Source organism: Camelus bactrianus, chromosome 13 (genome assembly GCF_048773025.1).
Source record: "Camelus bactrianus isolate YW-2024 breed Bactrian camel chromosome 13, ASM4877302v1, whole genome shotgun sequence".
NCBI lineage: Eukaryota > Metazoa > Chordata > Mammalia > Artiodactyla > Camelidae > Camelus > Camelus bactrianus.
Window position 1 is genome coordinate 33854142 of NC_133551.1, and position 19097 is coordinate 33873238.

The window sequence follows — 19097 nt, forward strand, 5'->3', positions numbered from 1 at the left end:
AGAAGAACCCTCTTCAACACAGCCTTCTCTGAGTTTGACCATTCCCCACATCTTTTTTTTTTCCCAGAAGCTTAGAAAGTATTGTAATGTATTGAAAAAACAGTGACATGAGAGTTAGAGAACATGAACTAAAGTCACCACTCTACCAGTGTGTAAAGTTGGGAGAAATCAGTGCCTTGTTTTCTTATCTGTAAAACTAAAGGTTTCAATGTTGTTTGGTTTGTTTGCTGTGTTAGCCACAGAACTTTACAATCTAACAAAATCTCTCAAAGAAGTCATGTCAAAGCAGAAGTGCTTTAGTATTATTCTGACTGAAAAGAGGCTGGGAGGCCTAGGTGAACCCATAGAAGCTACCACGATGGGGGCTGGGAGTCCCAAGGAGACAATCTGAAAACCAGTCAGTGACACATAAGCCTGAGGTCATCTGGCTCTAATCCTTAATAGAAATAATCAACAAAAGTTGCAAACAAATGTGCCTACATGTTGCAAACAAGGGTCAGGAATGAGATTCTTAGAACATTGGAAAAAAATATTAACTATGCTATCAAACTAAAACAAGACATTAGCTTCTTTCTTAGTCAATCATTTAAATAACCACTCAGAAGGACATCTGAGGAGTCCCAAAAGACGGGGAAAATGAACTGAAAGCATATTGTCTACTTCCTTTATCATTAGATAAGCTGTTAGTACCTTTCTTCATCTTTAGTTTATTTTTTCCAGCCTTATTGAGTTACAGTTGACATGTAACACTGTGTAAGTTTAAGGTGTACAAGGCAATGATTTGATACACATATACATTATGAAATGACTACAACAATGAGGTTAGTTAACACATCTATCACCTCACATAGTTACCATATTTTGTGTGTGTGATGGGGGGATAAGAACACGTAAAGATCTACTTCTTTAGCAACTTACAAGTATACAACATAGTTTTGCTAAGTATAATTACCAAGTATTTTTCCATGTAAGTAGCTCACATTACATTGGCATGGGTGATAATGGAACTCAGTGGATTTCCGGTGGGAACACATTTTCCTACAACTTAAAAATTCCTGCCCCGTGTCTTTTTTTCCCCTTGTAAATTTTACCACAAGAAGCTCATCCTCTGGCTGTAGGAGGTTCAGTGTATCAACAGGACCACCTGGAGCAATCGAAGAGATATAATGGTGCCCATCAAAGGAATCTAGCTCCATGCCAAGCCTCAGAGTGTGAATGGGCAGCAGCTGCAGCAAAACACAGAGCAGTAGTATCAGCACAACAAGGACACATCTGGCTGTTCATCCTCCATCAAGTATACTTTGACGTGAAAGCACCACCCCCTGCATCAGGTCACCCAAATCCCCAAAGAGACAGCAATGGGAAAACTAGCCTCAGGTGAAACATGAAGTCATCTGTCTTCTTGTTCTCCCCCTTTTCCTTTCAGATTCCCCAGGAACGGAGACAGACATGCCAAGTTTTCAACCCTAAGCTCTGACCCTGCAAACTTCCTAGTTTTCCATTTGTATTCTGTTTCACTTTTCTGCAGGGCTTCCCATCCCTGAGAACATCCAAGCTCCTTTTTATTACCTAACCTCCACTCACATTTCAGTACCACAGCAGTGTCACTGCCATGAAGCCCTTCCTGATCTCTGAGTGAATCTGCCTCCATCCGGGGTCCAAGACCACCCTGTACAATCTTGATCACGGCTCACAACACACTGCATTTAAAATTCCTATTTTCTTAATTGCTCCCCCTGCTGGAAGGCAAAATCTGTATCTTTTCTCTCTATAACCTCAGGCCCTAGAACAGCACCAGGCACTGACCATGGGCTCATTAAGTGTTATTTGAACTAGTCCAGGAAAGAGGGTACCCCGTTCAAGATGTTCTTCTCCATCTCACCATCTTTTCTCATTTGAGGGGAGGCATGGGTGTGTAATAAGAAAAGCAATCATTATTCCACCCTAGGAGTGATTCAGTTGGTTTAGAAGGATTCACAAGGGTTCAGACATGAGCCAAGTGCTAAGGAACTCCAGCCGCTGTCAAGGTAAAAAGACGAGTGTCTTAAATGTTGTTGGCTGTAAAGGTCAAAGGCATTCACCAAGCTCTAGTCCCTTGCCTTTCAAAGACGGAGCCAGCGGTTTTTCATTGTGGCTGTATAAACTCAAATATGGTAGGCGGCACTAACGATGATTCATATTTCCTCTATCAATAGTCTGCTTAACTAAAATGCCAGGCCCACCCCTTACTGCACAGTTGCTAAGAAGAAGCCCTACACAAGGCAGCAACGCACCCACAACATGGCTCATTCCCTTGTAGCTCCTTTTCTCTGTGATCCCGTGTCTCAGCGCCTGTCACCTCCCCTTCGTCATCTGCGCTCAGTCCCCAGAGTTCCACAGGCCTGGCTCCGTCACCATCTGGGGCTCATTTCTGTCCTACTACAGACACAGACAAATGGGAAGTGGCAAGCAGCCCAGCTGACTAAGGCCTCGATGGCTTAAAACAGACACGAGGGACTCCTGGCCTTGGGCTCACCTTCTGGAAATTAAGTGCTCTTGACCACCAAGCACTTCAGGATCCACAACCATCCCTGGCAGTAAGATGCTCTAGCACTCTCAACAGAAGGTTAAGGCTGTTTTTAGTCTTGCTCCCTCTCTCTGATTTCTTTATTTCTCACTGCTGTCACCTCACTCTGTTTAGTCATTGTACCGAATCTTGTACATCAAGCTGGGAGACATTAAGGTTATTTTCTTTAGTACTAACAGGTGAATAAAAACTCTCAGAAACGTTTCTTTAGTAACAATTTACCCATCCATCTCCACCAGCTCTCTTCCTCCACTTATAAGCCCAACATGGGGACAGACAGTGGTCAGTGGGTCCACCCGTAAACCACTCCCAATGGTGTGCTGAAGCCTGCTTTCGAGAACAGACTGTTCAATCAGTGTTCAGGAATTTTGTAAGCAGCTGTTAACAACAGTCATTATTAAGCATTAAATTATAAGATTACAATTAAATAAATATTAAAAATAAATATAATAAGTACTCAAACTCCATCACTTCCTAATTATTTTGACCACATTTTATCTATGTTCTCGAAGTGACTTCTATCTGTTATATATGTATGAATACTCTCTAGAATACGGAAGGGATGAACAACTGAAAAAGACAGATGATCTATTTACTGCTAAATGCAGCTAGGCTGGATAATCAAACAGTCCTGCTCCCACAGAGAAACCTGCAACAATGAAGTGCTGCTGTGAGTAGCTGCCCAACTTCATGTTCAGTGATGATGACAGCTTGAAATCCAGTGATTTGGGTAGCTTGAAATCTGCCATGGTGGAACTATTTACACCACAGACATTGGTAAATGCTACAAATCAGAGTTGCTTTTTTTTTTTTTTTTTGGAGGGTGGGTAGTAGAGCTGGACATTGACCAATTTACCACTGATCAACAATGTAGTTTGGACACGATATATTTATAGGGTGTAAACTATGTGCAAGGATTTGAGGCTGGAATTACAGGATGAACAAAAGAAACAATCTCTACCCTCCAGAACTAACATCTAGTGTGGAAGATAAACAATAAAAAGGAAGAGAGCAGGCAGAGACAAACCAAACAAGTCAGTCAATGAGCGATGCACCAGCAAACAAGTGCAAGATAAACCCAAAGTTATTTATTGTGATAAGTGCTATGAAAAAACTAATCAGGGTCAGAATATCAGACACAACTGGTGGAGGCCACTTTGAAAAGTTGGTCAGCGTAGGTTTCACAGAGATGAGGACATCTGAGATGAGACTTGAAGGATAAGGATGAGTCAGTCCCACAAAGAGCCTGTTGGGGGATGGCTTGTGGCAGGTGAGTGGAAAAGGTAACTGCTAAATTTGTGGTTTGAGCAACTGATGGTGAAAGCAATTTCTGCATAGAAATGTGTCCAAATTAAAACAGACATTGCTGTACAGAGAGAGAGATCTCTGCTACTTATACAATAGCATGCCCCCATAAAAAAATAAAAGGATTAAGAGGGAATTGATTCCCAGCACCTCTTCCAGCCCCTTACTAATCCTGCTCTATTCACATGGCTGACTCCCACTCCCCACATCCATGGAGTAGCTGGTGTCGGGAACAGGGTGGAGCAGTGAGGAGCAGCAGTGGCTCACGTGTGGAATCCCCTGCTCATCAGACACAGGGCTGTGCCCTTCTAGGCTATTCCCCCAAATATTTATAAACACCACACGTTCCCTAGAAATTTACACCATGAACAAAACACACATGCTCCATTTTCAATCACACTGAACAAATAAACCAGAAATGATGTTTACAAAATCTGTCAATCTGAAAGAGCCCTACCTAATATTAACTCTGAATCCAAACCTGAGTACAGCTGGGTTTCTGAGACTTCCCGTTACATAGCCGCAGGCTTCTCCGTGGGAGCAGGATTGTTTAATTACCTGTCCCAGTTGCATTCAGCAACTAAACGAATCAGCCGTTTCATCTCTGCCTTTCAGTTGTCCACTCCTTTGGTACTCTCAGTTCTCAGACAGAGAGCAGACAGTGCTAAGATGACAGACAGATGACTGACGCCTTCACGTACAGAGCACGCTGTGCTTTTTGATGCCTACTTAGCATGCTTTGCAAAGGGTCCTTTTTAAACTGACAAAGTTAATGGGCAGCAGGATTTTCATGATCCTGACATGACAAGTAAAAGATACAAGGAAATATATCCAAGGAAAGTGTGACCAGTGTGTGATTTACTGTCGGTGCTAAAATGATGAAGATCAAATGAGATCAAGAAAGCGAGAGGCCTTCAACCTAGGAGGGGAGACCTGTCAGGGAAGAAACCACAGCTCATTCATTTCGCTCGAAGCTCTACTTTTAGGTCTCTAAAACAAGATATCAAAATGCTTAAGTGGGAATATAAATGATATCGCTTCAGGGGGAAAAAAATACTTCTGGAGAGGAATAGCTATGTCAGTGGGATAGAGGAGGATGCTTCCATAAAAAGCTGAACTCAAAATAGAACAGAACAGAAAGAACCCTACGGTTGGTTCCTATCTCTCACACACACATACACACTCACTCTCTCTCTCTTTTAATATCAAAAGATATTAAATAATCATTTATGTTTAAAGATTAGGGGGAAAGACTTGCTAAATTTACAACAAATAAAAAATGAACTTTCCAAGAATGAGGGATACAGCTTTTAAACTAATGGTTTAAAACACAGAATAACGACCTCCAAAGTTAGGTATAATCACACTCAGAGGTTATGTAAGACAACCAATTGATCTCTTAGAGCTTGGTTTCTATTAGCTTTTTCTCATCCATCTAAATGGGAAGGGGTCACAGGTTTCTTTAGGGACCTCAACCCAAACCTACAAAATCAGGATATCGGTCAGGAGGAACAAAACGTGGCATGTGAATTTTGAAAGAGCTCCTCTCCTCTGCTGTTTCAGACGGGCCACCTGCCCCACCGAGTAGACAGTGCTGTCCCCACTGTTACTTGATTCTGTGTCTTACGTTCTCCTCTCAAAGAGACCAGAAAAGCATAAAGTTGCATGCCTCAGCACTGGTAACAGCGTTGGTTGCTTCTGGGAGGAGAACAAGGGGACTGGGATGGGAGGAAAGCTTTTTTTTTTTTTTTTGCAGTACTTCCTTCTGTAACTTTCAAATTTTATGCCTTGGTTATATATTATCTATTCGAAAGGAAATGAATAAAGAATGTCACAGACTCAGAAGCCAGATAACCCCTGACATATTTCCTAAATTTTACCACCTACTAGCTGTGTATGGTTTGGGCAAATCACTTTACCTACCTGAAACTCAGTTTCCACATATTAAAAATGAAAATGGGGAAACTGCTGCTGGCCAATAGGGTCACTGTGAGAAATAAAGGCAAAAATGTCTTTAAAGCAAAGCACTGACCCTGGGTGCCGAGTGGTAGCACCCACTGCAACCCTGGGGGCCCAGTACACCCCACTGCCCTCATAATTCTGTGCAAACAGAAGGAGGGAGAAACTCACACTTTAATGCTCTCTGGCTCAGAGAATGAAATTCAGGAAGGAAATAAGGTGAAATTAGTCAGTCTGTCTTGTCAAAACCAGACATGAGGACTGGTCTTTTTGTTTCCCACCCAGGGGTATTACTAATGCTCACTTCATATCACACTTGATGGGCAGCAGAAAGGTCACTGGCATGAGTGTAATGCATCTCCCTCACAGTGCTGTGATTATCTTAATAGTAAACACTTGCCAAGAAAGCCATCCCTAAAAGTGCAAGTCTCCCCAGATGCGGGAAGACTGTTCTCAAGTCATGATTAACAGCTTCCTAGAAGCCGTGCAGCTAATGCTCCAGCCACTGCAAATTGCTTTCTCTCTCTCTTTCCCCACAACTCCATCCACCTCAGAAGAAAACCTTATCTATTAACACTGGCTCATCAAATACGAAGATGCTTCTTGAATGGGCATCACTTCAACAGTAGTGGCCAAGAGGTGGTAAACCAGAGTGACCCACTGAAGACAGCTAGACCCTTAGGAACATCAGTGATAGCCATGAAACATGATTTTCCTAATCAGAAAGCTGCTGGGACAGAGGAAACACCTACAGCCTTGACCTCAGAGCATGAGTCTGCTCAGAACCTTCCACTGGTGTTACCTGGCCCTGAGAACAAAGCCCAGGCTTATCAGCATGGATCTCGAGGCCCTGGAGCACCTAACAGCAACCTACTCTTCATTTAGCTTGAACCAGACACTATGAAACGAACGACTTCCATTCCTCCCACAGGCCAGCCCTTTCCCACCTGTGCCTGCCGCTCACCACGTCCTGATCCTTCAAGCCTGAGCTCAGAAAGGCTTTCCCTGGCGCTCTCTCCCTCTCTCTCTCTCTCTCTAAGTGGCCCCCCACCACTACTTAGTTATGCTCTCCTCACCCTGTTTATGCTTCTTGAATCATCATCACTTTTTACAATCATTTCTTCACATCATTTCTTACAATTTACAACTATCTTATCGGGTTCTTTCTTCACTTATTATCACGCCCAGACTCTAGAAGAATGCAGACCTTTTCCATGTTCACTTCCCACAGTTAGTAGCACAGTGTCTGGTGCACAGTAGAAGCTCAGTACATTTTTCAGGAATGACAGCACGGGCCCTAAGCTGCAAGCTGCCTCTGCTACTATTTAGCTGAGTAATTTGAGGTGAGTCATTCAACCCACACAGACTTCAGGATACTCACGTGTGAAATGGGTTTTGACTGGCCAGTCTCCTTTGCACGTTGTAAGGGGAAATTAGAAGCTACTGAGTTAAGAACTAAACTTCCAATTTTGAGGGGATTTTTAAAAGTTACAGTTCATCAAAATAATCTGTGGGCATTCATCATTAAGAAATCAACGTAGAGAAAAGTATGTGTGATAATGTTACATGCAAAAAGCACGCATACCTTCTCTGCTACATACTTTACACAAAAGGATGGGTATACCAACTACAACTGTGTAAACACATATAGGGAACAGCTAAATATGAAAAGAGAACAGTGCAATTATGAATGACTCTTTTTCTTCCAGTATAAAAAGTTTTTAAAATCTTTCTGCACAACAAAATTTCAGTTAAATTAAATATTTTAAAATAGCATTTTTTTGAAAAGGAGACTTTAAAAGTTCAGACACTAAAAGTACCGGAAGCATACAACTGGGAAACAAAACCACCATTTATCAAACAGTTCTTATGTGTTGGCACTGAGCTATATTAATTAGGGCATATATTAAATATATTTTTACTTTAACTTCTACAACATAGGTATTACTGTTCATATTATGTAGAAGAAAAATTAGGCTGCTTATTTTACCTCCTAAAGTATTTCCTCAAATGTCACTTTCTTAATGAGGCCTTTCCTGGTCAACCTATCTAAAATTGCAAACCCCCACTCTCTCCTGAATTCCTTACCCACCTTCCCTGCTTGGACCACCCATACTATATAGCTTATTATTTATTTTCTATTTCCCCCTACTAAAATAAAGTTCTACAGGGCAGGGAACTTTTTTTTTTCCTGTTTTGTTCTCTTCGAAAATCCTAGCATCCAGTAGAGGACCTGGAACAGAGTAGATACCAAAAAATATTTGGCAGGGGGAAGGAGGTGGAGTATTGCTTAGTGGTAGAGTGAGTGCTTAGCATGCACAAGGTCCTAGGTTCAATCCCCAGTACCTTCATTACAATAAATAAACCTAATTACTGCCCCCTACAAATTTTTTTAAATAAAACATAAAATCAATAAAAAAAAAAAAGGAAAAAATATTTGATGAATGAATGAATGAGAAGCTGAATGTACTGGTGAGCTTGGCCCTGAGAGTCTGTTCAACTCAAAGCCTTTCTACACCATTACGCCAGAGTAACTTGAGTACAAATATATATAATGCATAGAAGTTGATTAGAAAGAAGGTAAGTTAGTAAGACTAGTGGCAAGGAACTAAGGAATGAAGGTGAGAGAGGACATCTGCCTAGAGAAAGATAATGACATTCTTTAAGATGTACACAAAGTATGATTACTTTTTTTTTTCCTGTTTTGTTCTCTTCTGAAATCCTAGCATCCAGCAGAGGACCTGGCACAGAGTAGATACCAAAAAATGGGGGTGGGGGTGGGAGAGTATTGCTTAGTCCGAACCTTAATAGAACACACAAACACACTATCTCCTTATTAAAAGAAAGAGTGAGTCCTCTGGATGGACATAATATCACCTGAAGCCTTTTGCAGTTGGCATACATAATATCAAACATTCACTCAAATTATGGCATGATGAGAGATACAACCAAATAACCATAACAAGAGAAAATATCAAACACCAGAAACACACTGAAAGTAGATCCAGATATTGGAATTAAAGTCCTTATAAGCTATGATTAATATGTTTAAGAAAGAGAGAAAAAGATGGCAAATATAGGGGGTTTTTTTTAATCGAGAATTTCACCAAAAGAACTGTAACCTAAAAGTGAGTGAAATAAATTCTTGAATAGAAAAATTCTATTCTAAGGACTAAGACTAAGGACTCAAGAGAGAAACTTGAGCAGCAGATTAGGCAGAGGAGATTTAATAAAGTGGAAGACAGGTAAACAGAAAACACCTACTATCTAAGAGTTTACTGTGAGTTAAAGAATAATTTTGGGGAAAAGCCTCACTGATTTTTATGAATGATCATGAAAACAAAAACAATGTCCTATGTGCTTGCAACTATTCTAGGCACATTAAATTTAATCCCTACACAACCCACCAAGTAGGTACTCATCTATTAATACCTTCCGTTTATAGGCAACAAAACTGAGACCTAAGACACTAGTGAATGAATAAGCCAGAGTCTGAACTCAGGCGGTTTGGTTCCAGAGTTCATGTCACCAGTAGACTATACTTCAGTAATTAACAACACATGAAGTTCGGGGCGGTATTTCTATTTCTTACTCTTACTTTGAATTAAATCCCTCTCAGCAAATGTAGGTGGAACTAGTAACTAGTGACTAGTCTAACCTAAAGATGATTTTGTAAGTAATTTAAAATGAAGCACAAGTTGTGCCCTGTCCCTATTGTACACAGGAGGGAAGTCCAGTCAGCTGTGGCAAGGAGGTGACTCCAAAGGCAGGCCAGATGACAAGGGAAGAAACATTCTCCACAGCGTCAGCTTTGAAAATTCAAACCTAAAAGTAACTGCACATGTAACCTAGCATGTTAGCCAGAAAATATTCATTACAAATACTCAAAGAAGGAAATGGTAGAACTATCTAAAGAGATGACTTCTTACGAAACCCAAATGGGACACAGAAAACTCAATTTGATCACTGCGTGTGACAGCAGAGTTTAAGCTGAGCTCAACTCATCTACCCTAGCTGGGATCACAGGGTAACTCTTGAAACCATTCAGACTAGGAAACCTTTCCTTTCTCATCATTTGCTGAGAAAGCCACCTGGAGGGCTTCTCTAAGTCTCAATTACCCTGGCCTTTGATTATGCAGAATAGGGATTATAATGTTAATTTGTAGTGAGAGGACACTGAAAATGTTAGGAAAAACTGTAAAAGTTACCTTATGGCATTTTGCCATTAGAAATAAACGTCTCCCAACAAAAATATTTTTTAAAGTCCAAGAAAAAGCACTGCCTATCTCAGAAGATAAACTACTTTTTTATGTTTAAAAAAAAAATCTTCCCAGTCCAGATGTTTAAGTCTATATCATAGTCTTGAATTTTAGGAACCATTTGAAAAGGACTTCACAATATCTGAAAAACGAATACACTCTGCACAAGGCCGCTCTGCATACTACATTTAACATGAGCAGAGCACTCAGACTTGGGATTTTGGCTTCCAGAAGTGGCACCACAACCACCCATGTTCTTCCCAGACATACCTAGCCATCACTTTTCGTAACCGTGAGAACCTACTACGCTTCCAGAAAACCGCTAAAGCTAAATTCTGGAAACTTCAGGTCACAGCACTAATCTAGTTTCTTTGACAAGAACTTAAGAGAAAGCTCTTCAAACAATAAAAAACTGGCAGCATTTTAAAAAAATAGTGCTTACCTTTGAATATTTCTGTAATTCAGCATCATCTGCAATCTGTGTGTCCAAAGTAGCAACCTAAATTCACAAGAAAAAATATTTCCAACATTTGTAAAAGCATAACTTTATGTCTTCCTAGGCTTTCTGAAAACAATCTGTATGAAACCTGTAAGTTGATAACTCCATCTCATCTCACTTCTACATTTCTGAAATAACACGTAATGTGAAATTGCAGAGAACATTCTCTTTTTGTTGTTATTGTTCTTCACACCAATATTCAAAAATTTAACTAGAGGGTGAGGGGCAAATACATGTACTATTTTTAAAAATCCATGATCCCCATAATTAATAATTTTCCATTAAATTAAAGCCATAAACATTTTATTTTTTTGACAAAACCAAGAGTATGGCCATTTTTACTTCTAAATTCAGGCCTGAAACAAAGTTTGCAAGGTCAGTAAAATCAGACAACTTTGGAAAAACTGAAGCATCTGACTTTCCACAGCAAGCTCAAACAATTTTCCTAGGAGAAAGAGCTGGTAAGGACACAAAACAGAAAGACCTAGACTGGTGGGAAGCTCAAAGAATATTGAACGCTTTTAATCCTGGCCTAAAACTACTGTTCTGAGCTTCAGTGGTGGACATCCACAGAAGTGAATTCCTTGCAAGCTAAATACCTTACTGATGATTTGCATCTGTAAGTTGTTAATAAAATGTGGTACATCTGGAAGGAGGGGAGAAGTTAAAAAATGATCCAACTAAAGCTTCTAAAAGTACTGCACTTTATATAAGTAGACTCTGAAAGAAAATAAAGAAACATGAGCACATGAATGCTCGCATGCATGTTTGCATTCATTCATCCGTCTTGCCTGGCTTCTCCTTTCGGTTCCTGATCCCTCAGAACATGTGACAACTCTTAATGAATAAGCTGTCACTTTAAATTTCCAACTTCATATTCTGTCTCCTCTTTCTAGCTCCTCTGTTATGACCTCACTGTGTGATAAAATTTGGAAGGTAAGTTATAAGGGCGATACATTTTTAACAAGAGAGAACTCATCCCCAAACTGACCATTTAAAAATGCTGGTACACCAGACTACTCTGAATATCAACCAGTCAGAATAGCAGGAAAGGTCATTTGCTAGGTGAGAGTCTAACGACAAAATAGCTTTGAAATCTACGAAGTAAAGAAGCAGCAGTTCATAAGAACCAACATGCAAGTACAAAATTAGAAAGAAGAGAAACTACGGACTATTTTGACTCATCTTAATAAAACTGGAAAATGTCTGACAACAGATAGCGGCTGCATATTTTGAATCAAGAGAGAAAAAAGAAATCTCAACCAGCCAAGGAGCACTAATGACAAACATATGTAAGAAAATGTGAATGACAATAGAAATTTAATAGAATATTTTATTACTAACGCATTTAGTGAACACTGCAGAGGCTTTTCTAAGCACAGCTTTCTGCTTTCATGTGGATTCATATGGGGAAATGTAATCAATCCCTTACTCAATGAATCTAATAACAGGTGAAAGGAAGTCTAATGGACCACTGGCACTATAAACTTATACCTAACCTAAATTACTTCCTGTTCTCCCAAATACATTTGATAATCATTCTTTCATTTTTCTCATAAAACTGTAAGATTCTTTGTGAAACATAGGACTAATATCCACAGCCCTTTCAGTGTACAATAAAACAAACAGATCATAAAAGCAATCATAAAAATGCCAGCAATTTTAAGCAGCTGATCCAGGTTATAAATTTAAAGGCAAGCCCTCTCTCTCCCAACATTTTTCTGCCTATTGTTGACTTAAATGGTTCAACATGAACTGAGTGTCTGCTAATTGTAGCTGAAGCTTGTGTGCAGTCCTTAGCTGTTCTTGCAGCTTAAAATGAAAAGGAAAAAAAATCAATTAATTGATCCAATAAGGAAGAAGGACAGGAGGGAAAAATAAAGGCAGGCTGGCTATTCTTTAACTCTCCCATTTCTTTCAATTATAGCATTAGGAGCTTGACATGAAATGAGACATGAGTGTTTCTTACTAGAAGATTTTAACATACCATTACTTCATAATCAGGGCCCAATAGGTTTTCCCATCTGGATTTCAGCTCATTTTCTGAAGAGTCTGGGACTCTTTCTAGATTTAAAAAAAAAAAAAAAATAGTTGAAGCTACTGAGAGCTAAACACTCTAAACTACTAAATTTTTCCGTAACAGCACAGTTTCAGTAAGTAAAAGGGAAATGAATAAAAAGGAAAGTGCATAAATTTATGTCTATTAGGTAGAGTAAATCAGAGGTGACTTATAAGACTAATGCAAAATGTAAAGACCGGCGGTGTCCAAATTACGAAGGGGCTTTTGTTGTTAAGGAATATTTTAAAGGGAAGAGGAAATGATGAGCTATAAATGAAATTTGAATTACATACAGTTTATATGCAAACATCCTGTGGTTTACAAGTAAAATGTATCTGGCTTTGCTTTATGCTATGTTAGCACAAACAAGGATTTAAGGCGAATGTTAATCACTTCAGAGTAGTACCTTCCACTCATCCACAGGAAAAGTAAAAACTTATCAGGATACCTTCACCATCAACAAGGCACATCACCATGACCCAATAAAACTTTTCACTTGGGGAGATATAAAAGCTTAGCTGGTTTAATTCAACCAGTAAGTTGCATGAGCTTTAATATAATAGAAACTTTGGTTTTACGTTGGTCTTTTGTGGCTACTTGGTTATCATTTCTTTACGATTTTCTTACTGAAGGGTAGTATTGCTATTTTTGCATAGGTGACATAATTTTAAAGAGCTAAGACAGATTTTAAGTGGCCTGCCTATCCTCCATATGATCTTAGCCAGAAACTCAGTGCAGTTTGTAGTCTGAATAATGCCTAATGGACAAAAGTCAAGTACTGAAACTATAATTTCAATTTATATCCACAGTAGTAGCAGAAAATAAGCAAACCTCTACCTTTTTTCTTCAAGTTTAAGAAAAAGTCAATTATGTCACAAGATTGGACAAGTCACAGAACACTTATCACAAATGACATAACCATCTGCCTAAAATCAAACATAACTTGCAGTATCAGCTTTTCCAGCCTTCGGCACAGATAGCTAATCTTGGATGCATATAATGCTTAATTACATAATACAAATCATTAAGTAAAACAGACTAACCTCAAAAATCAGAGACTACGACTAATGAACACTAAAGAACTTAAATTACTAGATTTACAAAATAATATCCGTGAAGTAACTGTATTAACTGATATGCTAGATTACATTTCGAGGATAACTAACTAAAGATCCTGATAAAAACAAAATATCATTCATGTGAGCTCTGCACCTTTGTGCCTACTCTGTTAACAGTTCCATAAGAAATTACATTAAGAGTTCTATTAAATTTCTTAGAGGCAGCAGTTTCTTATGTGGTAAGCTAATTCGAAAAAAAAAATTGCAATGCATTTGTTGAATTGTAAGCTTAAAAACATAATATTTAAAGATATTTTATACACATGTATAAAATAATGTCGACTTCTCACAATTTTTTGGACTATATTTTTACCTTTCAGTCATATAATGAAAGTACAGACAGTCATGAGTTTTAAAGCACAACACAAAGGCCTAAGTACCAGAAGAAAGAGATTTTCAGCAGCTCAAATCCTGGGCTGCACAAAAATGATCAAAAATAATAATAGTAATAATAATAATAATGGTATGACGATCTAAACAATTACTCCAATGGCAATGAAGAGGCGCAGAAGACGCCACCTCCAAATATTGCCACTGTGGCATGTGGATTATTTTAAGCTGAAAGCAATTAGGACTCAGCAGAGTCAGGGAAAATTTTTTACCTCTCCCTTAACTACCTAAAAGAATTTAGATAGGGGACCTGTACCAGAAAAGGAATTATTACCAGGGATCTTATTTTATTTGAAAGACATATCTGCATGGCTGGGCAAACTTCTAATTACCAAATATTTGCTTTCATCATCCTGTGAATTACGCTCCTCCTCTTTGAAGGCTCAGGCCCTTATCTCATTCCTTAGCTCAGGATGGCAGGTGAGTCTCAATTGCACAACTTGCCCCTGGGCCTCCTGTTTTTGTAGAGCTCCTGTACGTAGGAAATTTGTTTTTCTCCTGTGTTAATCTGTCTTATGTCGATTTCATTATTAGACCAGCCAAAGAAACTTGACGGGAAGAAGGGAAAATTGTTCTGTCCCTATAGCAAAAGTGAGCTAACTTCATAACAGAAGAATTGGTCTAACTCTCAAGCTGAAATTATACATACTCATGAAAAAAAAATGTAACAAGCTTGATCCAAAAAGAGCAGATATTTCTAAAAATATTTCTGACTTCAGAATGTATTTGATTGGCACCTGATGGCTCACTATAAATCTAGCTAGGTTCAAAACAGCAAAAGTTAACTGCAATCTACTTGGGTCAAAAAGAACAAGTTAAATTTCCAAACTGTAGGAAATTTTTAAACTTGAATGAGGGATTCACTCCTTCCTTCAGGCCATTCTTTCTTGAGAGAAGACAATCAAAGCCAAAAGCCAAAACGTGTCTAGACATGGATGAAGTTTAAGTATTCTATTTCATTCAATTGGCAAGGCTTTCCTGACTGCCTTTGTACAGGGAACTGTGTAAGACTGTTATTCAATATGTTTGCAGAATAAAGTCAACTATAGTATCAAAGAACAGAGCACAAACACAAAGTCACACAGCAATTAAAAAGAAAATTAAAGGGTAAATATATAGCAACCTGGCAATTTGAGAAACATATAAAAATGTATACATTATTGTTATGGTGAAAAGGAAATACTGCTATATGTTTTCAGATAGCTATATATCTACAACTAATGATAATATACAAGCTAAAATATGCAGTAATTAAAAATGTTGACAAGATTAAAGAATAGTCATCACAAACTAATAAAAAACGTATTCAAAATCAACATAATTAAAGAAAGATTAAACAACAATATGCTTGATCCCCAACAGCCACAAGTGTTAAGATACTAAGACTTGTCTGCATTCTACAACCACTTAAAAAAAGAATATCCTATTTTATATCTCCAAAGTGCCTCTAAAATTCCTCACATTATATTAATTATACAGAGAAAATAAGGTTAACAAACGAGAAAGTTAAATTATTTTGACTGCTTTGTGCCTACCCAGTTTTTTTTTTTCAGTTTACAAAATACTTTAATGCTTTTTTTTTTTTTAAATAGACTATTCTTTTAGAGCAGTTTCAGGTTCACAACACAATTGAGCAGAAAATACAGAACATTCTGTGCCTACCCCGTTTTTCTAAGGCTTGTATGTCCTTATTTTTTAGATTATCCATTCTTTCTTCAGTTTCCTCAACTTCATCCAAATTAGTCTCTGTTTCCACTGCTCCGGTCAGAAAGAGAGCTGTTTTCGGTGTTTCTACCACAGTTCCTAAAAATAAGAATTGCTAACTTGAATTACTGGCAGATGAAGACCATATTTAAGTATCTCTTAAGTACCCCTATGTATCTCTTAAGCACAAGAAAGGCTGAACAAGAATCATTTTAGGTTTTTAATTAGCCACATGTGAATTATAAAGTATTCTTATCAAAAATATTGAAACTGAATCTAAGGCCTTAGCTTCAGCTTCTAGCTCACAAGAAACACAGAGGACAGAGGAACAGGTTAAATGACACCATAAGGTAATAAATTCCGAGTATAGCATTCTAGTGTCAAATGAACAATCCCTATGAAAAGTCTATGCCTGAAGGCAGGGGCAGGGGATTCTTCTAGATTAAGAAATCAAAGAAACATCATACATGCAATAAATACAATGCATAAAATCAATGACCTGAACTTTATGAGGTTTTTGGGGGGAAAGAGGAGAAGCGGAAAAAGGAGCTACAAAAGACATCTGGGAGCAATTGGGGAAATTTGGGAAGATTTGAGTATGTGTTGGGTGTTTGATCTTAGGAAATTACTATTAATTTTCTTTGGTGTGATAATGATATCACAGCTATTTTTAGAAGCTATAAACTGGTATGTAGGGCCAAAGTGTCATGGTGTCTACAACTCACTCTTAAATGGATCAGAACAAGATAAATAGATGAAGCAGATATGGCAAAATGTTAACTGCTGAATCTAAATGACAGGTTTGTGGGTAACTGTTATATTATTTTTCAATTTTTCTGTGTTTGAAAAATTTTACAATAAAAAGTTGAAAAATACAACCACTTAAAAATTCCTATGATCTTAGCATGAGATTTTAAACCACAGAATTTTTTAGAATATTAATCCCTTGATACACAGTAAATGCACAGCCCAGTGCTGGCAAAACAAATGCCAACCAGAAGCTGCTGGTATAGTTGGGGGGAAAAGTTACATACTAAACAGAGTGTACAGTACAAAGCAACATATGATTGTATTCTACAAGTAGCAGACACATGTGATACCATGTGTATACAGAAGTATATACAACACACAAAAATAGCATGAGTTTAGAGGAGAAAATGTAAGATTTTGAATGGTAGAGGGAGGTACTGCATAAGAGCTAGAAACTGCAGTTTGCTGGAGAAAAACAGACTTAAACACTGACTACGAGGAAGACACACAAAGATGTGTTAGATGGGGCAGGGACACAGGCATAACCACTCCCCTACATTATAGTAACCACACATCAAACAGGTAGTTACAACACAGTGTGATAAATGCTGCAGCAGAGTGCTCCTCAAAGGGTGCTAGTGAAACACACAGCACCAAACCATGGAGAAGTGCAGGTTTAGAGTCAAAACCTATCCTAAGACAAATTTAAAACATAGGCATGCCCAGTAAAGAATTGCTAATCTACAGATGACATACTTCATTTGATATAGCAAACTAAAGCCAAAGGCTTTATCAGAATTACTAAAAACCATTATATTGACATAGACATTTACATAAACCTTTTAAGGTCAATATAGCATTTGTATAATTTGAACTATTCAGGCAATTTTAAATTTTATACATATAATACAGTTGACAGGGCATCTATCTTTCAGCAGCAAAATTTCCATTATCACATAAAACTTAAAAAGTTCCAACATAAATACAAATCAACATTAGCTGAAAGTAAAGGTTTCCAGGCTCATTATATCTTCAGAAGAGAGGAAAAAAAAGTATTCATCTTCTGACAAATTCTAATGGAATTAATTCTTACTTGCTAGTTATATAACTAGTTGTTCATTTTAAATTGAATATGTTTCCATGATTGTAAAATTTTGTTGATCTATATAAGTTGATAATTAAAAGTTGGCATGCATACAATAATACATTTATTCCATAATGAAAATTTACCCTTATAATCAAAATAGCAAATATCATTTTATAAATAAAAATATTCTTGATAGAAATCCATGTTTTATTTTCTCTTGCTATATTTCACAAAGTGAATCAAGAAACATTAGAATCAAACATATCATTGGAAGTAATATGAAACCTAAAGTTTGCAAAATGTCAAAGCATTAGACAAATGAGTTCCCTGGAACAAAAGGTGGCAAAGTTTTATTATTCAAATATAAGTATTAAATGAAATTTGGAAGCTTTGGGGGAAAATGATTTCCGTCTACATTTAGAGAAGCTCAAAGCTGAATGCATGTCAGGGTTCACGTTCTAACACTTAGGCTGGCACGTTGTAACAGGCAAAGGAAACTCTTCTACAATACATAAATGAGCTGATTCACTTCTCCAACACTGCGTTACACAAGGTGGCAGTTTTTCCTTCCCAGAACTACAGAACAGCTTCCATAAAGGAGCTACTCTTCCAAACCCAGACTACACAGTGGGGAGAGGGACGGCCGACTTAATTACCTCCGTCTGAGGGCCGTTCCAGTGGAGAAGCAGATGAAGATGCCTTCCTTCGAACTAGGGTCAGGTGTACCACTTGCCCTGCATTTCGTAACACTTCAACAACATCCTGGTTGACAAAACCCTGAATATTCACCCCATCAACCTAAAACATTAGGAGACACATTAAACAGAGGTTTCAAGTTAGCCACTACTTTTAATTTTGGCAAGGTAGGATAAAATTAGGCAATTTATTTCATTCCAGAAAGAATTTGTATTAGACCTAAGAAAGCATTTTTTTGAATAAGGATGCAAAATTAGTGGTAAAACATGCTGACAAATTTCCTGAGAAACTTGAGTTTGAGTACTCAAACTTTTACTCCTAAATCATACATTTTAACTTACAGCCTAAGTGAGGTAAAGGGTCTTAATCTCTTATGCTATTCAAAATTCAAAGTGCCATAAAAGGTAGTCAATTGTGATACAGAACTCTAAGATGTATTAACAGAAGCCATTATTACTCAAATTGAAGAGGCCATCCGATACGTCATCCCTCCACGAAGTGTCACTATGTGATATTTTCCAAAAGAAACTGATCTCCTTCCCTTAGGTTTTCCAGTACTCTGAAAAAGTGTGCTCAAGAAAGGTATTTACTAATCTCAGCTCAGCTGGCCCTGAAATCCAGCAGGCCTCCTAGCTCAACCTTCCTCAAGTTAGCCAAACCACTGTTTAGCTTTCCCTGTTAAGTATTTTCTCCAAAGTATCCACC

General features: G+C 38.0%; 1 protein-coding gene across 8 annotated transcripts in view; it reads right to left on the bottom strand.

Moving 5' to 3' along the window:
• PATJ (PATJ crumbs cell polarity complex component) overlaps nt 1-19097 on the bottom strand; it is a 291813-nt gene that overhangs the window by 235644 nt on the left and 37072 nt on the right. For 7 of the 8 annotated variants that reach the window (XM_074376367.1, XM_074376369.1, XM_074376368.1 and 4 more), the window contains exons 11-15: nt 18353-18494; nt 15818-15958; nt 12576-12652; nt 10532-10588; nt 1092-1226 (exon numbers count right to left, since the gene is read on the bottom strand). In XM_074376367.1, coding sequence (XP_074232468.1) covers nt 1092-1226; nt 10532-10588; nt 12576-12652; nt 15818-15958; nt 18353-18494 — 552 coding nt within the window. The remainder of the gene's footprint in view (nt 1-1091; nt 1227-10531; nt 10589-12575; nt 12653-15817; nt 15959-18352; nt 18495-19097) is intronic. The other variant, XM_074376370.1, reaches the window with a different exon arrangement.